The following is a 22,540-nucleotide window of genomic DNA, read 5'->3' on the forward strand; positions in this document are numbered from 1 at the left end:
CGGGCATTAATGAAATAAAACACACAAATAAGTATGAAATTGCAACTTGTGATATATGTTGTGTAAAGGGATATGGTATAAAATAAGAATTTAAATAGGGAGTTTCCCCTGGTCTGGGAATCAAGAATCTTCTTCTCTTCCATCATCTTGAAAGCACGTATCTAAATCCTAAGAATGGAAGACCCCTTTAGCAAAGGGTAACATTTGCTAAAGGGACAAATTCAAGTTCCTAAACTATTAAGTTTTGATTTCATACCTTTTCACTTTTATTACCTAGACTTATGTTTCAGGTATTATATCCTTTTTCATTTTCATGTGCTTCCTTTCCCTGAATCCCATCAAATGATTATGACTCTAACTAGCTTTCTTTTTGTTAGCATTTTCCTAGTGTGATTTTATCCTTTTTAACCTCTGAATCCCTCGGTTTTAAGGGGTCTTTCATATAGCGTCTAGCTGGGTTTTATTTTATGGCCCAATCTTGGAGCCCTTTTAAAGAAAACAGGTGAGTTCTCGTTTATTGGTGTAACAGATGTAATTGGTGCGGAGGCCACAGACGTGTCGCCCTCAGATCTGCCTTCAAGGGCACCTGCCATGGGAAGCACGGGGAAGTCACCTGTGTCACCAGCTACACCGCAGTGTTCCCACGGACCTGTGGCTCCCCCAGGCTACTTCCCGTGGTTGACCGAGCACTATGAGGGTCCTCTAGCCAGACCAGGCTGGCTCCTTTGGCCTCACAGGAGACTCCCAGAACAGGTAACTTGGGCTCAGGGATACCCCATCAGCCCAGCTGAAATATTCACACAACCGCACTGCAGCTCCCCCTTCGCAAGCCTTCCTTGCCCACTTCCTTTCCCGGATGTCAGATGTGTACTGTGGTGTGAAGGCTCTCTCTGCTCATCCCCACATCCTATCTCCTTCCTCCTTCCCGCACTGTTCCTCCAGTAGATCTCTTGCGGGTCCCAGTCCATACTGGTGACTGCTTCTGGGAGCTCCCGAGCTGAAGCACTTGGACTTAATAATGTAGTTATCCACCCAGGTGAACCTCTAGCAAGGATTCCTGGATGTCTGGGAGGTGCATTTCTAACTCTTGCCATGCTTCCTGCTGCTGCCCTTTGCCAGAACAGTTGTCCTTCCTCTCTCAGTTCCAGTCCTTGCTTTAATACCTTGAGACAGTATTGACTGATTCTGTTACAAATAATGAGGGCGTCAGCACACCCAGTACTTCTCCAAACTGACACAATGTCAGTCTCCCAATTTTTGTTATCATATTATTTTTAGTTCATCTTGTGATTCCTTTCTTAGTTTACAAATAAATAATATTTAAGCCTCTGTGTATGGATGTCTCAACAGAAACTCTGTTTCTATTGTATTTATTACATCTGTTCTAGCCCCTCATTTTCTACCAAGAAAGAAAAGAAAGTTAACATACATCGCCTTTCATACCCTGCCTGGCCCCTCCTCCAGAACACACACACACACACTCACACAAACTCACATTTTTTTGTTCCTATTGTCAAAATACAGTCAATCCCCATAACTTGTGGATTTCCTATTTATGAATTCACCAACTCACTAAACTTTATTTGTACCCCCCCAAATCAATATTTGGGAGTGCTTTTGTAGTCACCCATGGACATGTGCAGAATGGCAAAAAAATTGGGTTGCCCCACGTGCTCACTCTTAAAGGGGGTCAAACACAGCAACACTCTGCCTTCTTTTTTCAGCTCCCATCACCAATGTCCTTTTCACATTCTATTCACTGCCAAGTCTTTTGCTTCTTGTCCTTTTTCTTGGTGGTTTCACCCTTTTAGATGCTCCCCAAGCATGGTCCTGAAGTGGTGTGATGTACCTTCCAGAGAAAACATGCACCTCAGATAAGCCTCTTCCAGGCACGAGTTATAGTGCTGTTGGCCATGAGTTCAGTGTTAACGCGTGAACGATACATATTAAAATATCTTTATTCTTATTTTTAAAAATATTTATTTATTTACTTTAGAGGGTGGGGGCATTGGTGGGACAGTAGACTGCCTGCTGAATGTGGAGCCCAACGTGGGGCTCAGTCTCGCCACCCTGAGATCATCACCTGAGGCGGGATCAAGAGTCAGACGGTCAACCTATTGAGCCACCCAGGCGCCCCTAAATAAAGTGTCTTTAAACAGAAACACATAAAATAAGACTCTCTATCCCCTGGTCAACAAAAATATTGTTAACCAGCAGCTTACAGGAACCCTAACCCTGGGAAAACCATTTCCCCTAGGAGCAATTGCTCGGTCTTTACTAATTCAGTGTTCGCAGTGACTTTATGGCACATTAACTACCATGAATAATGAGAAGGGGCTGTATATAAAACTGTCTTCTGGAATCATAGTTCTCATATTTCCCCAGTTACGTGGTTTTAGGGCTATAATGCACACGGTCATTGCTCCCAGTGAATCCTGTTCCCAGGCTTTTTCATTCACCCCTGGGTGAGAGCTCTTGCTGTCTTTTCAAGAAGAGCTAATGGAGAATATAGTTCCTAAGTTCATTCATACCCATAAGTGAATCTCTAGGCCTAAATCATCAGTTTGATCTTCAAACAATATTCTTTCCCCCAGGATTTATAGGTATTACTCTGCTTTCTTGTATTGGATCCCATTGTAAAGAACTTTGACCCTTCTATGCTCCTTGCTTTATTCCTACCACACACCTGAAGCATTCTTTTCTTTCTCTCTTCCTTCCTTTCTTTTTTTTTTTTTTTTTTTTGAAGATTTTATTTATTTATTTGACAGAGGGAGACAGTGAGAAAGAGAACACAAGCAGGGGGAGTGGGAGAGGGAGAAGCAGGCTTCCCGCTAAGCAGGGGGACCCAGGACCCTGGGATCATGACCCATGAAGTGTTCTTTTCTTGTTCTGAAATAACTTTCCCTGCTGGTGTTGACACTCCAAAACAACTGATCTGTTTATCCACTGGTGTATATCCAGTGCCAACAACAGAGCCTGGCTTAGAGTTGACATCAGTAAATGTTTCAAGAATAAGCATGTATCACATTATTCAGCCATTCAGAGTGATCCATCTGGATACTCCAAGTAGTAATGATATAATGTTTATGAAATAAATAGAGTATGAAATGACACATCCATTATGACTGAACTGTGTAAAAATATGTCTGCAGGTTATAAGGCCTGCAAATACCGTGCAAACAAAAATGGGTTCTGCATTCCATTTCTGATGTTCTCTGCTTAAAGCTACCTGAGGTTATTTATTCTTTCCCACTCAGAATTAACAACATTTTAAAAGAAAATATTAAATTTATCTTCTTTTGGACCATGTTACAAATTGGTTTAAGCTCCTTGAAGGCAAGCTCTGTCTTGGCTTTTTCCCTAGCATTATGCCCCAGCACGTAGAGAAGAAACGTGTCTTGCTGGATCTCAAATTCTCAGGCAATTTGGAGGGTAGGCAAGGACTAGATATCTGTGAATAGCAAATGGGTTAAACTGCTTTACCTTCACAAATACAGTTCTTTACATTTATATTTAATTTCTGGTTTACATTTATATTTCTAAAACAATTACGTGTACGCCTTCAGAAAGCAAACCTCTTTTGCTTATTGTGCTGTTTTGTTACAAAGTCAAGTTTACTTGGAAGTAGTATTAACAGAGCCTTTAACCAAGTAACCACAGAACATGTTAAACTGGTTTCTAGAGCTTAACCTCTTCTATTGGAGTTTATTTGAAGTTTATTTGAAGTTTATTTCCCTTCAATCTGCTTTGAAATTCAATTACTCTGAAACGCCGGTTAGTGTTAACGATTGGAAAATGACCATTGGATGGGTGACGTCTCCCATCTAATGAGGAATTCTGACTCCGATGGAGAACAGGCTGAGATGAGAGCAGAGTAAGATGTCAAAGAAACCTGGAGAGAATATCTTCAGAGATAACATATCTGTGCCTGTAGTATTTTGTTATGGTCAAATAATGCAAGGTCACCCACGGCCAAGTACGGCCAGGACCGTTTATGTATGGTCTATGGCTGCTATCCTGATATACTGCTTTCCTGATATTTCCAGAGTTGAGCAGTTGTAAAAGTGACCAGTGGCCCACAAAGCTGAAAATATTTACTGTCTGGCTCTTTGCAGAAAAAGCTTGCCAACCTTGGTCTAATGTCCTAAACAAAATACAACATGACTTTGGAGCACGGATTTCAGGGTCAGGTCAACTCCAGTGCCTCCTAGCTATGTGACCCTTGGTGATTAATTGCCTAACCTCTCGGAGCCTCAGCTACACCTGTGTAAAATGATCACAGGAATGCCAATTTGTTAGGCAGTGCTCTGCAGAGCCATACAGAGCCTGAGACAAAAGAAAAAAAAAACTGTATGTATACTAATCAAAATATCCTCCCAGATTTTGAATCAAGCAGGGAAAAGTTTAGCTCGATAGTCAGTCAAAAACCATGACCATAGACATGGCCCTTTGCCATTCAGTCTGTTCAGACACCATCATCAACTCTCGTAACCAAACCACATAGCAAGGAAATGAAGATGGTGTAGGCCCAGGAACGGCCGGCGAATTGGAAATGACCACTCCTATTCTACAATAACACAGAGTTGTAAAACAAATAATAGTCTGTCTTTATTTAAAATGTTGATATTTTTCTTAAAAAAAAAAAAAAAAGATTTATTTATTTATTTTAGAGAAAGAGAACACCTGAGTGGGGGAAGGGGGAGAAGGAGAGAGAGAATCCCAAGCAGACTCCCTGCTGAGCCCAGAGCCTGATGTGGGGCTCAGTCTCACAACCCTGAGATATGACCTGAGCCGAAACCAAAAGAGTCAGATGCTTAAACTACCACACCGCCCAGGTGCCCCTGAATATTTTTTTATCAATGACTTATTTGCACTGATTTTCATTTCCAAAGATATTACATTAAAATATCACTTGTGCCCCCAAAATATCACTTATGTGTATCATTTATTATATACAGTGAGAATGCATTATTGATAATATGCATATTATTTCCAGGAAAATATTACTTAAATATTAAAATATCACTTATATATTGTGTTAAAATATGAAAAATATTTTTACTGCATTAAAATAATAAATATAATTATCTTGATTATTGAGTTTGGGTCTCCCTTACTCCCTTAAATTTTGCACCTGATGCGTGATTCACTGACTTCACCCTAATCCCTGCTGTCAGGACTGTGGTGAGAACTAGAGATAATGTCTATGAAGTATTTAAAGTATTAGGGGTGCCTGGGTGGCTCAGTGGGTTAAGGCCTCTGCCTTCGTCTCAGGTCATGATCCCAGGGTCCTGGGATTGAGCCCCGAATTGGGCTCTCTGCTCAGCAGGGAGCCTGCTTCCCTTCCTCTCTCTCTGCTTGCCTCTCTGCCTATTTGTGGTCTCTCTCTCTGTCAAGTAAATAAATAAAATCTTTAAAAAAAAATAAAGTATTAGCTGGTACATAGTAAATGCTAAAAAATTAATGGTTGTTGATGATGTGTATGATGAGTTGGGTTAATATTTATAGAGGCCCACTTGAATGTGGGCTAGCTGACATGAAGATTGTTTTGAGTTAAAAAGCAGTCAAAATCCAGCAGATTCAGGAAAAGCTTTTTATGTCCCCCTCAACAGCCTAAAAAGAATAGATAGAGGACTGGCTCCAGGAGGAGAGCTGTCACCATAGATAACTACACTGTTATGAACTAGGTGTGTAGACAAGGAGAAACCTAGCAATGACTCTTTGATCAAAGTACTCTATGTTCCATTGTTTCTGAGTGGCCTAGCAAACACATTTAACCAGACACATCTTTTTCATTTTCCCCTGAATTCTTTCCTTCCCTTTGAAGTCCCAGGCTACCTTCTTCTCCTTAATTCAGAATGACAGATATATCTTATTTTGCCTGACTGTCCTTTGGAGTTTCCATGTCTATGTGGATTCCCCATGGTACTAAATTAAATTTTATTTTCTGCTGTCAATCTGTCTCATGCTCATTTGATTCTCAGTCTGGCTCGAAACACCTTGAAGGGGACGGGAGATTCTTGCTCGCTGACAAAGTGCTGATCTTATAGGGTTGTTACGAAGGCCAAGTAAAATAAGTAAATTGCTTAGCATGGGACTTGACATAAAGCAAGTGTTCAATAAATACTAACTACCATCCTTCCATCATTTTGAAAGGACTTTGGAAAAGGGAAGTATATTAGCCAGTATACAGGTGACAGTGCTTCTTCCTGGCCAGAGAACTGGGTTTGGTTCTGACACTGTCATTAACCAAAACCTCTTTGGGCCATCCTTGTTCTCATATGACAGATTGGTTCCTCATTCCTTAGAGATTTAGCTAATCTCTTACATTCCTTTCGGACACAAAATTCTAAGATCTGCAAGCTAGCTCATTTGAAAGGACCTGAGGCACCTAATTTAGGAAAATGAATTTCCAGGGCAGTCTTACTAACCAAAGACAACCCAAATCTAAAAAAAATTAATATAGCAAGAAATTAAAATTTCTCCTAATTTTAATTAAAAGATCTGAAAATAAGCAAACATCACCCTTGGAATTAAAATGTTGACCAGGGATACCTGTTTGGCTCCATCGGTAGAACATGAAAAGTCTGGTCTCAGTGTTGTGAGTTTGAGCCTCACATTGGGTGCAGAGATTACTTAAAAATAAAATCTTTAAAATAAAATAAAATAAAATACTGACCAAATAGGTGTTTTGTCACCTTTATGTTAAGCAGGATTTTCTGGCTAATTAAATACCCTTCAGTTAACAAACACGCTTCAATATGCTACCAATAAGGATAAATCGTGAAAACATTATGATAAATGAAGAAGCTAGTCACAAAAGACCACGAATTATATTACTCCATTCATATGAAATGTCCAGAGTAGGGGAATCTATAGAGACAGAAAGTAGATCGGTGGTTGCTAAGGGCTGGGGGAAGGAGGAAGTTGGGAAAGAGGGTACAGTAGCTCAATGGTGCCAGTTTCCTTTCTGAGGTCATGAAAATGTTCTAAAATTGACTAGTGATTGTTGCACGTCCCTGTGAATACACTAAAAACCGTTGAATAACACTTTAAATGGGTGAATTGTATGTATGAATTACATCACAATACAACTGTTTTAAGAAATGGTTCCTATAATTTCAAACTTTCATGGAAAGACCAGAGTGAAAAGGTGAAGTCTTTTGGGGTTAACTGGGCAGAAGATTCACTTTTTTCCGTCAACATCGAAACAGGCCTCCAATTTCCAGTTTTTCTTTCTCCTTGGGAACTGAATGATGGACCTCCACTTCATACCACTAAATAAAGCCCCCACTTTAGTGAGTCTGTTGTGGGGAGGGTTCACAGTTTCTCCTGCAAAGTAAAGTACTCTTATTCTCAGCCTTAGGAACTACTTATAGCTGTGACCTTGTTTTATGTTTGCCAGAGAAAACTGTGTTGGATACACAAAATGCCCTCTTGATTTCAAGGACACCTGCAGTCTTTTAACCACTGGCTATATTTATTTAGGATACAACAGAGAAAACAGACCTCTGTTTTCCTAGACTGATCGATTTCAGCTGAGTCCTAGCTGGAGAGGAAAGTGTGATTCCCTCAGACGGACCACTGACAACCCCACTCCCTTTCTGATGAGACTTCCAAGGGATACTTTCCCTTTACCCTCACAAGACCTACCACCCGAAAGCAAAATGAAGCTACCCAGGCTCTTCTTGGTGTCACTCAACTGTTCTAGCTTTTTAGCTTCTATCTGCTTTTGGAATTGATTTCATTTCCCACATTTCTGACTAGGGGAAAACGTCTACAAAAAGAAGAGGCTCCTCATTCATATCTAGAGAGTTTTCAGTGAAAGGATAAGATGGAATTGTGGACGGAAATAACCCGCTGATGAAGCAATTGGGAGTGAGGGCGAGGGAGAGAAAATTCTGAGTTTCTGTGAGAATAAATAAGTACAGGGAGGTTCATATTTCAGTCTCTCAATGTGGCTGAGTCAACTGATTACAAATGAAAGCATCAGTTTCTCTTCGACTTACGGTTGGCGAAGTGTAGTCCACTAGCCAAACCCAAGCGGCAGGCTCAGTGAAATTCCACCTCATTAACCTTGATCCACGGTATGCAGTCAGGAAGTGAAACAAGGATGGTCCTGATTCACGCTTCCTTTATTTCAAGTTTTGCATTTCAAGGTGTGCTCAAGCTATCACTTCTTCCACCCCCAAACATGACAGAGTAACTTAATAACTTCCTTTAGAACAGAGGTCCACAGACAGGTATACTAACTTTATGTTTCCTGGAAAGTATTCAGTGATACCAAGATGAAGGGAGACATTGTCAAGGATTCCACATTCTGGGCAAAGGATACTAGTCCTCTTCCGAGACACAGCTCCCCACATGTTAATTGGTGAAGTCACGATGTTTCCTGTAACCCACACTAGAGCACATTTTTATGCTTCCTGAAAACACTGTTCTGAAGTAATTTCCAAAAATCCCAGAAATAAAAATCCCATTAGGCCAGAAACTGCCTTGAAGAGATCAGAGTATGAGTTGGACTCCTATTTTCAAAAGAGGTAGAAGGGGGAAGTGACATTTTCCTACTATGAAATTCTAGTCAATTTTTAAATCTGGAAAGTAACTCAGATAAATACACACACACACACATACACACATATGTATATATATATGCATATATATATGTATGTATGTATTTTATGCAGAGGAACCACACTGATTTTGGCATTAGAAACCTGTTCTGAACCAGATGGTGAAGTGTAGGGGCCCAGGGCAGGCTGCCCCCAAACAGGCCACTTTGGCATGAAGATTATTTTGAATTAAAAGCAATCGATGGGGGCGCCTGGTGGCTCAGTGGGTTAAATTTCTGCCTTTGGCTCAGGTCATGATCCCAGGGTCCTGGGATGGAGCCCCACATCAGGCTCTCTGCTCAGCAGGGAGCCTGCTTCCTCCTCTTTCTCTATGTCTGCCTCTCTGCCTACTTGTGATCTCTGTCTCTCTGTCAAATAAATAAATAAATAAAATCTTTAAAAAAAATAAAAAATAAAAGCAATCGATGGGTGCTTCAGCCTGGATGGTTCAGTGGGTTAAGCATCTGAATATTGATTTCAGCTCAGGTCATGATCTCAGGTTTGTGAGATCAAGCCCCACATTCGGCTCCACGCTGGGTATGGACCCTGCTTAAGATTCTCAAGTCTCCCTGTGCCTCTCCCCAACCCTCAATCTCTCTTTAAAAAAAAAAAAAAAAAAAAAAGGCAATCAAAACGCAGTAGATTCAGGAAAAGGTTTTTACGTCCCCCTCAACAGCCTAGAAAGAATAGATAGAGGTCGGGCTCCAGGGGGAGAGCTATCACTGTAAATAACTACACTGTTACAAATTAGGTGTGTAGACAGGGAGAAACCCAGGAAGGCCTCTTTGAACAAAGTTCTCTGTGTCCCATTGTTTCTGAGTGGCCCAGCAAACACATTCACCACACACTTACTCTTTTTCATTTTCCCATGAATTCATTCCTTCCCTTTGAAGTCCCAGACCTCTACCTTCCTCTCCTTAATTCAGAATGACATATATACCTCATTTTGTGTGACTGTCCCTTGAAATCCCCGTGTCTCCGTGGAATCCCCATAGGTACTAAATTAAATTTGATTTTCTGCTGCTCATCTGAGTCATGTCATTTTGATTCTTGATGTGGCCTGAAGCACTTTGAAGGGGGCAGGAAATTCTTGCTCCCGGACAGAAACATTCTCAGTTGGTCGGGGCCAAACCTGATGGAGTACCTCTTGTTTCTTTTTTAAAACCCTGACAAATATAGGCAAGATGCAATCTTGCCTATATGGGCAAAATGCAACCTTGGTTGGACATTTCTGCTTTTAACCAACAGCATAACTTCTAGGAGAAAATAAATAAGATACTAGATTTCCTCATTCTCACCTCTTAATCATGTGCACAAATATGTGCTTTCATACACACTACTTTTCACCTTTGTCTCCCTGTCAGAGAAGGGTAAGTCTCTCTGTGTCTCTGTCTCTGTCTCTCTGTCTCTGTCTTTCTCTGTCATACACACACACACACACACACACACACACACACACACACACACATATACCACGGAGTTATAAATTACCTCAGGAAGATTTCAAATACCCAAGAAACTAATTCTCTGTTTTGGGCACTAAGCTATTTTCTCTAGGCAAATATCTATGGAGTTTTACACAGATTTCTGTAAGCCAAAGTACCGATAAAGAGTCACTTTAAAATATTATTTATGACCACAGCCTTAATTTAGAACGATAGTTATCAACATTTGTTCTTTGGATCACCTGCAGCTGAAAAAGCCAGAAGGTCTGTTAGAAATGCACATTCCAAGATCTCACCCCAGACCCACTGAGTCCGGATCTTTGGGGGTGGTCTGCATTTTAAACAAGTCCCCGGGGGGTTCTGGGGCACACTAGACCTTGCTAGCCATTGCTTTGCTCACTGTTAAAATTATGGCAAATATTCCCATCATGATTTCACAAACGTTGGAACAGAACAAAGATCTCCAATAGTGAATGACCTGTATCCTCTACGTTTCAGAATCACATCTTAATACTTGTCGGTTTGGGGACAGCAAGCCAAAGAAGGGAAAAGCAGAAAGTCAATGTATTTGTGATTAATAATTTCTGCTATCAGATGCATATTATTCAACACCCTCTCCTATGAAGTTGCAAGTTCATGGTTTTGCAGACACCAAGAAGTCTAAATTTAGCTTACAGCTATAATTATGTTTTTTCCTTCTAGCTACAGAAGTTTATTGTGGTGTGTCTCTGTTTAGATTCTATCATTCAGCAGTGAGTCTTCTAGAATCATTTAAAATAAGACTTTACTGATGACGTAATGATAAGTAAAAAGGCAGGTCACAAAAAAATTAAGTTCCAACATTGTATATAGAGATATATAATGCGAGACTGAAAGAAAATACCCACAAATCAGCATCAGTTTTTTTTGTGTCAGGGTTAGCCCACTCCCCTAAAACTATCTCTAAATTTATGTTCATTTTTAAATTTATTTTATTTTTTCATGATTTTTTTAAAAAGATGTTATCTATTTATGAGGGAGAGAGCACGAGCACCAGCAGAGGGAAGGCCAGAGGGAGAAGCAGGCTCCTGGCTGATTAAAGAGCCTGACGTGGGACTCAAACCCAGGACCCCAGGGTCTTGACTGGAGCCGAAGGTAGATGCTTAACCAACTGAGCCACCCAGGCATCCCCTTATGTTCATTTTTTTAAACATAAACATTAGAATAAACACACACTTTAAAATGTTGACTTCTCAGTGAAAAATACCATCATTAGTGTAATTGTAACTTACTGTTAAATCAACTTCAAAAGCACAAATTAAGAAAAATTTATTTCTATAAGGCTGAAATCCTCATAAAACTATTTTAACTTTTCCATTCCCTTTCTAGGCCTCACTTGCAGGCATAGATAACATGATTTTAACGTAGCTGTAATCTTAGTTTATCTACAAGTTTGAATTCTGTTTTGTCTACTTGGCATTATTTTATAAACATGTTTGCACATTTCTGCATAGCTTCAGAATTATTCCAAAGGCTACATTTTTTTTAAAAGTTTGATATATTGGACTTCATCCATTCCCATACAAAGAAGCATTTCTGCTGTACCTAGTTTCAAGTTATTATAAGTAACATAGTTAGAATCATCTTCTTACGAGTTTTTTTCCCTTTTAAAAGACATTTCCTTAGAATAAATTCTCAGCAGTGGTTTTACTAGTTCAAAGGGCATGAACATTTTTATGGATACTATAAGTAACATATTTCCCTTAAGAAAATTGTACCAGGGGCCCCTGGGTGGCTCAGTGGGTTAAAGCCTCTGCCTTCGGCTAGGTCATGATCCCAGGGTCCTGGGATCGAGCCCCACATCGGGCTCTGTGCTCTGCGGGGAGCCTGCTTCCTCCTCTATCTCTCTCTGCCTGCCTATCTGCTTACTTTTGATCTCTGCCTGTCAAATAAATAAATAAAATCTTAAAAAAAAATTGTACCAATCTTCATTACCATAAACTATGGTAAAGTTTCACAAGACTAAATTATCATAAGAAAAAAGAACTGGGGGCGCCTGGGTGGCTCAGTGGGTTAAAGCCTCTGCCTTCGGCTCAGGTCATGATCCCAGGGTCCTGGGATCGAGCCCCGCATCGGGCTCTCTGCTCAGCGGGGAGCCTGCTTCCTCCTCCTCTCTCTCTCTCTCTCTCTCTCTCTCTCTCTGCCTGCCTCTCTGCCTGCCTGTGATCTCTATCTGTCAAATAAATAAATAAAATCTTTAAAAAAAAAAAACACTTCATTTTATTTTTCTTACCCTGCTATGCACATTACTGTTTTATTTATTTATTTCCTTACTTATTTATTCACTTAGTAGTCTCTGCACTTAATGTGGGGCTCAGGCTCATAACCCTGAGATCAAGACTTGAATGCTCTTCTGACTGAACCAGCCAGGAGACCCTGTACATCACTGTTTTATTTTATATTCATTTTGATTAATAATTTTTAAGTTATCAATATGCCAGGCACCATTCCAAGGGGTTTACATAAAGTCATGTTTTCCTAAAAGATAACTGAAATAAACTGTTACCGAAGCTTATAAAAACCTGTCCTTTATATATTAGATAGTATAATAAAAGAAAACTTAAGATTTCTGGAAAATAACTGACCTTATTTTATAGAGGTGGAAAGGCACCAAAGACTTAACTATGAAAGAAAATAACTTTTAGATTTCCCAGCATATTTTTTTTTTGTACATCAGAAGAACCAGTTAATCGGTTAATCGAAAGAAGTCATAATCTCTTTTATTACTGAGAAAAAAAAAGCTTTTCAGGATTCGCAAGCCCATTTAACCCATACCTTGTTTCCTTAAAAGTGATTAAATAAAGCTTAAAAAGTCCACTGAAGGAACTGGGCTAATAAAATGCAAAGTGACAATACTGCTAGTAATCTTTTTAAATAATTAAGAAAGCCATTCAATAAATGACCTACCTGATTTGACCAAGCACAGCAAACTAATGAAGAAGTATAATTTCAGCATATGGAAACTGAAGAGAGTGTGCGTCACATTCACAAGAAGGGTGTCCTGCCCAGAGTCTAGTTTCTCAGAGGGCTTTGCTCAGAGAGAGTTCAGAGGACTAATCCAGAGGTGTGGTGATAACAGGAAGTTCCAGAGAGGGACGGCAGGCAGGTCCCAACCCTTTCAGGATATTTGACTCCTCCTCTTTTCAGTGGAAGGTTGGTACATTTTTGCCTGACACAATTTTATGCATATCTTTTAAAAAATTGTATGCATGCCGGGACGCCTGGGTGGCTCAGTTGGTTAAGCAGCTGCCTTCGGCTCAGGTCATGATCCCAGCGTCCTGGGATCGAGTCCCACATCGGGCTCCTTGCTCCGCGGGAGCCTGCTTCTCCATCTGCCTCTGCCTGCCACTCTGTCTGCCTGTGCTCACTCTGAAAAATAAATAAAATCTTTAAAAAAAAATTGTATGCATGTCTTAATATCCTAATGTGTACTTGCAGAATGACGAGTTCAAAATAGTTTCATTCTTTGTGGGCGGTTTATTAGTCGTTTGGCGTGGTATGTTGAAATCAAGTGTGCTTTGAGATATTTGCCTCCCTGTCCTCGTGAATGAAACAAATGCAATGACTATTCTGTTGGCCTGTGAACACAAAACTACTTTTTATGTTAATTCACACGCTCCTGCCTCATATGGCAGTCTTTAGACTTTGCTAAGAACATTTCATTAAGCCTAATCATTCCCCCGTATATGTCCAAATAGGCTTCAGGTTAAAGGAAATTTTTATGGCATTATACATACTTTTATTTCTTCTTATCCAGAGTTCCTATCTCTCCCTCTCTCCTCCTCCTTTTTAAAAGAAAAGTAAGCACAAAAGCTTTAAATAGAGAGCTGTGTCAGAACCTATCCACCTCAGTGTTGCAAGTAACTGAACTTGTGCTCCCACGGTTACAAGGTAATTTAATTCCCTCTGGTGGAGGCGCCGGTAGCCTTTACTCAGGCTGGTGGGGGTTTGATGAGCTGAAACATAAATTTACTTATTTATTTACTTTAAAGATTTTATTTATTTATTTGACACAGAGAGATCACAAGTAGGCAGAGAGGCAGGTGGAGAGAGAGAGGACCAGAGAGCCTGATGCGGGACTTGATCCCAGGACCCTGAGATCATGACCTGAGCCGAAGGCAGAGGTTTAACCCACTGAGCCACCCAGGTGCCCTGAATTTATAAATAAAGATGGGAACAACTGAAGAATACGTTTCCTTCTGGAGCACCAGGGCAAAAGCCACTAGTCGTTAGTACTATCTGCCTGAAATAGGCATTTATGAAGCAACAGCATCTCTCATAGAAGTTTATCCGTCCTCTGTGTCTGTACTCCATCCCAACAGCAGGGGATTCCTTGTAGGAAGTAGATTCCAGCAATGCTTCCCAAAGTGTCAGTACCTGAGATCTCCCCTGAGGGACTTTTCAAAGCACTGTGTGTAGATTCTGGGTCATACCTCACACCTGATGAATGCCAGGACTCCCTACCAGTGGTCCACATCCCACGTCTTCCACTCAATAATTGTGTGGCTTGAAGCCACATTTAAGAACATTTCCGTTCTCAAACTCTTACTTTTCTCAACTGTCAAATGAAGAAAACAAGACCACCTATCTCACAGGGCTGTTTTCTGGATTCAATGAACTATTATAAGTACAGTTCACAGCGCTGTGCCTGCTACGAAGGTAAGCTCACTGAGCCCTGCGTAACTCCTATTACCTACGTGGCTACGCCCTCCACACCCTTCCCTCCTGTCGGAAAGCAGGGCTGCTCCAGGCTGAGAAGAGGGATCAAGTGGATTTTAGGAATGGAGGGCAACCTGATCCAGTGATGTTTCAGGTGAATGACGTCAGTCAGTTCTGTAGTCTGTTTTCATCTTTTGTCTCCTGCTGGAGAAATAAATTAAGGATACACAAACAGAGAAAAACAAATAGGGGACCTACTAGCTTTTTTATTTTTCCATTTGCAGCAAGCTTTACTGATTTGGAAAAAACTGCCCTCTGGAACAAATGGAGAATTGTTCCACATTCTCTTAGGAACCTGTTTATGGAATGCATTGCTCACTGCTGGATCAGTGTGCTTGTCTGATAAATATTTGTTGAGCTCCTATCAGTTTTCGTACCATGCCAAGCCTTTATCTAGGCAGAGCCAATGTACATTTTTCCTGGAAACCGGCCAATTATAGGAATAAGAATCATTTCCCTTCGGAGGCCTCTTTGTATTACTGTTAATGATTTTCCTGCCGGTAGGCACAGAAGGTGCCATCTGACTCCCCAGCTGTGTGCTTTTTTCTATTTAGAGCATTGAAAACAATACAAGAATCAATGGGAGAACCCATGCTCTCAAAGAAAGAGAATTAGTAAGAAATATCAAATATGAAAAAAAAAAAAAAAAGAAATCTCAAATGTGAAAAAACATAAAGCATTCCAGAGGATGGGGGCTGGGGGGAGGAAAGGTGGGGCAAACTGGAGAACAGGTGCGCAGGGAATCTTTGAGAGGGGAATTAATTCTGTCTTTTGCTTGTGGGGTGGTCAGGGCAATCTACACAGGTGATAAGATTGGGCAGGACTACACACACACATACACGAACACAAACACACACTAAGTGCATGTGAAACTGGTAAGATCTAAATTTGAGTTGTAGATTGGACCAACATCAATTTTCTCCATTCTACTTATGTAAGATATTACAGAGTTGGGGGACTCTGGGTGAGGGTACACGGTACACCCCCGTACTATTGTTGCAGCTTCCTGTGAACCTATAATTATTTCAGAATAAAAGTCTTTTTTTTTTTTTTTAAAGATTTTATTTATTTGTCAGAGAGAGAGAGGAGAGTGAGCGAGCACAGGCAGACAGAATGGCAGGCAGAGGCAGAGGGAGAAGCAGGCTCCCCGCCAAGCAAGGAGCCCGATGTGGGACTCGATCCCAGGACACTGGGATCATGACCTGAGCCGAAGGCAGCTGCTTAACCAACTGAGCCACCCAGGCGTCCCCAGAATAAAAGTCTTTAAAAATTCCAAAAGATGGGCCAACTTCTATTTGAGTGTTAACATTTACTCCAAGGTATTCTGAGGAAAACCATTTCTTCATTGCTCATCAGCTAGTCAAGAGTGAATAATGGTCAGTTTTCTCAATACGATGACCCTGATTTTAAATGATCAGAACTAAAAAAAATAAAAAAAAATAAAATAAATAAATGATCAGAACTCAAAAATAACACAATTTGTCTCATTTCCAACTTAATATTATTCAGGCTCTTTTTTTTTTTTTTTTTTCCTTAACCTAGAAATCACTTGCTACAGAGAGCAGAATAGAAAGGGGGCAGGCAAGCTTCCAAATGTGTGAACAGGAAAAACAGGTATGGAAGTGTCCTGGAACTGAGGGGAGGTGGTTTTATAGCTCTCACTGGCGCCAACGGTCAGGGAAGGTGACCTATGTCCTCTCTCACCCTGGTTTAGTGCTCAAAGCTGCCCTATGACTCACTCTAACGTCTTCTCATCTGCATCAGTGACCCCACAATCTCTTGCCAGCTGTACACTTTGGAAAAATAAGTTTCCTTGATTCATTTTCTACAAGGAGACCAGGGCAACCATCCCCTCATCTGTATATTTGTTTCATTTATTCATTCACTGATTGAACATTTCTCAGGCTTCCGTTTAAAAAAATAATAAGAAAGAATAGGGGGTGGCTCCTTCTCTCAAGAAGACAGACATATTGGGATGCCTGGGTGGCTCAGTGGGTTAAGCTTCTGCCTTCAGCTCAGGTCATGGTCTCAGGGTCCTGGGATCAAGCCCCACATCTGGCTCTCTGCTCAGCGGGGAGCCTGCTTCCCCCTTTCTCTCTGCCTGCCTCTCTGCCTACTTGTGATCTCTTTCTGTAAAATAAATAAATAAAATCCTTAAAAAAAATAAATGTAAGAAATAATATAAATATATAGAGAATAATACATTTAGGCTAGCTTATTAACATTATCATGTGGATAATTTTTTGGTAGTCTATTACAAAACAGTAAGGAAACACCTGCATACTACTTTTCTGGCCTAAGAAGTATTTTTCATGGAATGGAGCTACTTTGTTTTAGAAAACATGACTTCCTTACAAACAATGTATCAAACAAAATAAATACAAGTCCAGTGCTTTTAAGTAACTGCTTCTTTGCAGAGTGCTGCTCAGAGTGTTTCAAGAGTAGAGGCCTCTAGCAAGGCCTGTAGGCACACTGGCAAGACAGAGGCAAAATGCTTTATTAATTGAAAATTCATTAAAGGGGCACCTAGTGTCTCAGTTGGTTAAGTGTCTGCCTTGGGCTGAGGTCATGATCCCATGGTCCTGGGATTGAGCCCCACTTCTTGCTCTCTGCTCAGCAGGGAACCTGCTTCTTCCTCTCCCTGCTGCTCCCCCTGCTTGTGCTCTCTCCCTCTCCCACTCTATCAAATAAATAAATAAAAACTTTTTTTTTATAAAATCTTTTAAAAAATTAAAGTTCATTAAAAATTTTTTTAGGGGCGCCTGGGTGGCTCAGTGGGTTAAAGCCTCTGCCTTCAGCTCAGGTCATGATCCCAGGGTCCTGGGATGGAGCCCCGCATAGGGCTCTCTGCTCAGCAGGGAGCCTGCCTCCCCCTCTCTCCGCCTGCCTCTCTGCCTACTTGTGATCTCTGTCTGTCAAATAAATAAATAAAATCTTAAAAAAAATTTTTTTTTAAATTAGGGTTAGTGTCCAGTATTTAATATCCATTGGTACCATATATTTTAGATTTATTTAGATCTTAAACTGCAGTTTTAAATTATTATTATTAGAATCAGAATCCAGTTTTTATTTTTATTATTTTTTTAAAAATTTTATTTATTTATTTGACAGAGAGAGAGATCACAAGCAGGCAGAGAGGCAGGCGGGGGGGGGGGGGGGGCGGAAACAGACTGAGCAGAGAGCCCCATGTGGGGCTTGATCCCAGGACCCTGAGATCATGACCTGAGCCAAAGGGAGAGGCTTAACCCACTGAGCCACCCAGGTGCCCTCCGTTTTTATTTTTAACTGGCTTTCCAAGGATTGGTCACAAGAATCTTGCACCCTCATTATCTAGTCATATACACAGAGCAGGCACACAGATTTGTCTCAGTGAGAAGCAACTCTGGAAGAATCCACGCCCGTAACATCTGCCTTGGGCCCTCATTTGGAACCATCATGAGCCCTTTGAGGTATTCATGCTAACTCATCAGGGTCTTTCTTGCCTAGAGTCATCCTCCTCTTCTGGATGGGAAACTGGGAACCCTTGAGGTCCTCCCAGAGGTTCCTTTCTTTTTGAGGTTCTCCCTAGGGCCCTCCAAAGTATCAGGGTTGCTCCATAGTTGAAGTCAGACTACTCCAAAAAAACATGTGGAATTTGATGAGAATCAACCCAACCACTTTTAGTGATTTAGTAACAGAAAAAACAAATTTAATTTATTAATTTATTTTCCTTAATAAATAAGAACAACAGTATAAATTTGCCTTCCTTAACCACCACAAAAGACAACAAAAGAGGGATCACCCTGCAAATAGATACAAGAGAGACAGAATACAAGAGGAGGTGGCTTTTGCAAAGACCTGAGAAATGATCAGGCACCAAATGACAGTAGTTCTGTTGGGTTTGGAGAGGGGAAACGGCAGATCCCGTGGAAAATGCAGGATGCGGAAGTGATCAGTAAATTGGCTTATTAGATCGTTGAAGAAGAGGGAAGAGAAACATTAGGCATTGGGCCATGCTGGCTGCTGAAGTCAGTCCATCACACACATGAGTACATTTCATTGGCCTGCAGATCTGAGAAGCAGGTTCGATTACCTCTCTTTTATAGATTAGGAAAGAGGCTCAGGTAGGGCCAGGTGCTATTTCTCCATAAGGCAGTCCAAGCCTGTGAACAGCTTTTGTAATAAAATCTAGGACGAGGAACTCTACTTGCTTTTGGATAATAAGGCCAGATTAGACTGAATAAGATCAACGTCCCATTATTAGGAGGATATGTTTTTCTTGAATACCAGAGTTGATCCCTGGAAGGAAATTAATCTCCAGGGTGGTGAACTATGTTGGATTTTAGGCGCAAGAGGCCCAAACCAACAACATCTTACCTTTGGGCTCCTACCCACTTCTATCAAATGGCCCAGAACTCTGGCAGGGGTCAGCAAGACCAAAACTCACAGGAAATCTTTTAACACTCTGAGTGCTGGTAAAGGGAAAATGTGCAAGATTGAACATTGAATTGGAGGGCTGGCTGAGTCTTCACTGTTCTGTGGACAGAAGGAGAATTAGGGATGGGCCTTGGAAAGGCTTGAAGGAGAGGATCTCTGCAGGAGGAAGAGGAAGAGGAGGAAAAGGATCTTTTTTTTTTTTTTTTAAGATTTTATTTATTTGACAGATCACAAGTAAGTAGAGAGGCAGGCAAGGGGTGGGGGGCGGGAAGCAGGCTCCCCGCTGAGCAGAGAACCCAATGCGGGGCTCAATCCCAGGACCCTGAGATCATGACCTGAGCCGAAGGCAGAGGAGCAACCCACTAAGCCACCCAGGCGCCCCAAGGAAGAGGATCTTTTCAGAAAACTGGGCAACCATGGAGGATACCCTAATGAAAACCTAAGCACCACCAGCAGTACAAGGGTGCAAGTTATCCAAACCAGGGAAGAAACCTCAATGTCCTTGTTCTTCCATAGGGCTTTTGTTTTTTGTTCTGTTTTTGTTTTCTCTCCAGGCCTCTTGTGAAGAGTTCTGAGGTCCAGGAATGGCTGTAGCAGTGGTGGGTTGAGGGGTGAGGATAATCCCACTCCTTGCCAGTGGACAGGCATTGGCCTATGCCTCTACTGAGGACCACAGGACAGCGGGGGCACTAACTGGTAAAACCCCAGGCAGGAGAAACTATAAGGTTGAGTGGCTTTCTTTTCTCCCTTTCAGAGGGCAACCAGAGACAGTAAGAGGACAAAAAGGAGATGTGTGTGTGGAGGTGGGGGTGGGGGTGGGGCAGTAACGGAGGGTGGGGCCTCGCCATTGCTCCAATGAAGAGTTACTGTATGGTCATGAGGCCCAGGGGGTTTGGACTGAGGTAATTCCAAAGCCTTCCACTTTTCATGGAGGGTGACTAACATTTTACTTTGTATATGTGCAGGTGCTTTTTTAGAGTTAATTGAGAGCCCAGCCTGAAACACATCAGGGCAGAGGTAGAGGAGAAATTCTCTTCTATTGGTGCCTCATGAAAGATGTTGAGACTAGTGGAGAGATGACTTTGAGGGAAGGAAAGTCCTTCTGGGAGGCGATGAGCAATGGACTTTGGATGCAGTTACTTTTAATAGTCACTTCTAAATCAACTGGTCTTTGCTTTCCACACTCCTCCGGGAGGGGTCCATCCAGTGGCATTGTTCTGCATTCCTGTGATAACTTAAAGGGAAACTTGTACAATGTCTAGAGCCCTTGATGTCCTGCAAATGAAGAAGGAAGATGTCTTCAAATCCCTTGCAGTGGGAATCCGCTTAGGTGGCCCAAACTTGACTTCTAAATGGAACAGTCTACCTACAAAAGAAAAAGTAATGGGATCTACATCATAAATCTGAAGAGAACCTGGGAGAAGCTTCTGCTGGCCACTTGTGCCACTGTTGTGGTGGAAAATGGTGCTTAAAAGAAAATGTCCAGGAATGCTGGCCAGTGAGCTGTGCTGAAGTGTCCTGTGCTCTTGGAGCCCCTCTTATGGCCAGCCGTTTCACTCCCAGAACCTTTGCTAACCAGATCCAGGCAGCCTTCTGGGAGCCAAGACTTCTGGTGGTTACTGATCCCAGGGCTGCCCACCAGCCTCTCCCAGAGGTGTCTTATGTTAACCTGCCTACCATGGCTCACGTAACACAGATTCTCCCTAGTGCTATGTGGACATGGCCATCCCTCGCAGCAACGAGGGAGCCCAGTTAAGTGGGTCTGATGTTGGCCGGGGAAGTTCTGTGCATCTGTGGCACCAATTCCCATGAACACCCATGGGAGGTCACGCCTGATCCCTAGTTCTGCAGAGATTCTGAAGAGTTGGAAAAGGAAGAACAGACTGATGCTGGAAAGACTGTGACCCAGGAGGAATGGCAGGGTGAATGTGACGAGGCTTTGGAATAGAGGTGAGGTAAGGTGGGGTCTGGAGCCAACCACCAAGAAAGATGAGATGTCTTTAGTGCAAAATGGTGGTTTTATTAAAGCACGGGGACAGAACCTGTGGGCAGAGAGAGTTGCTGCACTGCGGGCTTGAGGAGTGGTGATTATATACTCAGGAGTCTCGTGAAGTAAGGAAAATGGAGGTTTCAAAAGAGCTTTCATGTGCTAAAGATGACTGACCTACAAGATACCTATAAGATACTGGAGGCCTTGCCATTGTCAAGTTAAGGTTGTCTTCCTCTCTAGCAAGGTATAACATTAAGATAGTTGGCAGATTCCTGGAGGACTGTCACAGGTGTCCCACCCAGGAGTGAGGGTCGTGGGGGGAGGTTGCAGGGTGTCCACTTATGCTTTGTCTTTGGCTTGCCTTCTGCTCCCTCATCAAATGGACGGCTCCAGCTCCTGAGTTCACTGCTACTCAGCCTGAAGTCACAGACCGGTCTGAAGGCAGGCAGGTGCCCTCTGTGCCAATTCAGCAGTTCCCTACTGAAGACTGGAGCGCCCAGCCGGCCGCTGAAGACTGGTCTGCAGCTCCCACTGCTTAGGCCACTGAATGGGTAGGAACAACCACTGAGTGGTCTTAAGCTGTTCTTCCACAAAGGCAAACCACGTGGAACAAGGTTGATAGAAATTAAACAGTTTCTTTAAAAAAAAAAAAATCTTTTGGTCTTTGTAGTTCTATTCTCAAACTTTCGGTAATAGTCTGGTGTTAGCAGTATTTGGAGAATGAAGGGAGGGGCCAATGGCCACACTTGGGATTTTCTTCCAGAGGGGTGACAGGCATAGATGGGTAGCTGGCGGTCCTGGGGCTCCAGGTGGTGACTTGCACCAGAATTCCGGGATACTTTACTGAGCAAGGGACACAGCTCTTATGGGGAATGCCTGTGTTAAAGTTCAAGCAAGCCGGGAAGTCTGCCCTTAACTGAATCCTAGGTAAGGGTCAAGTGACAGTCAGGAATGGATTTGTGGGGCAGGTAAAAAGAAGGATTCCAGTACGGTTTGGAGAAGGGGATTGGATATTCTGTCACTAAATAGGGTGGGAGTATTTCTCATTGATTTAAATTAACCAAAAGTGTGACTTCTAGATAACAAAGCCAGAGTTAATCAGCACTCCAGGCCAGCCTTGGGGGGGGTGGGGGAGGTACCGATAGGTACTCCCGGGCCTCAGGTAAGGCCTCTTTAAGTTTCAGTGAAGCTTTCTTTTTTTTCTTTTTTGTCAGTCAAAACATACAACTTTATTGATGATACACAAATGAAGTCTTTGGTGGATTCAGTGAAGCTTTCTTTTGAGTTCTGCCCTTCCCAGTCCCTCCCCAAGGTGTGGT

General features: G+C 42.0%; 1 protein-coding gene, 1 long non-coding RNA gene and 1 pseudogene across 2 annotated transcripts in view; 2 read left to right on the forward strand and 1 right to left on the reverse strand.

Annotated features, from left to right (window-relative positions):
- LIPH (lipase H) overlaps window positions 1–13,190 on the reverse strand; it is a 45,848-nt gene extending 32,658 nt beyond the window's left edge. The window contains exon 1 of the mRNA XM_047732197.1: window positions 13,004–13,190. Within this exon, the coding sequence (XP_047588153.1) occupies window positions 13,004–13,052 (49 nt within the window). The 5' untranslated portion in view covers window positions 13,053–13,190. The remainder of the gene's footprint in view (window positions 1–13,003) is intronic.
- Window positions 13,175–20,328, forward strand: LOC125101785 (uncharacterized). Its single transcript, XR_007127925.1, has 3 exons — window positions 13,175–13,249; window positions 16,358–16,429; window positions 20,197–20,328. It is a non-coding gene; the product is annotated as an uncharacterized LOC125101785 (long non-coding RNA).
- Window positions 20,329–20,485: 157 nt separating this feature from the next.
- On the forward strand, window positions 20,486–21,822 carry LOC125101779 (40S ribosomal protein SA-like; annotated as a pseudogene).
- Window positions 21,823–22,540: the final 718 nt, after the last annotated feature.

This window comes from Lutra lutra, chromosome 1 (genome assembly GCF_902655055.1).
Source record: "Lutra lutra chromosome 1, mLutLut1.2, whole genome shotgun sequence".
In the NCBI taxonomy this organism is placed as follows: domain Eukaryota; kingdom Metazoa; phylum Chordata; class Mammalia; order Carnivora; family Mustelidae; genus Lutra; species Lutra lutra.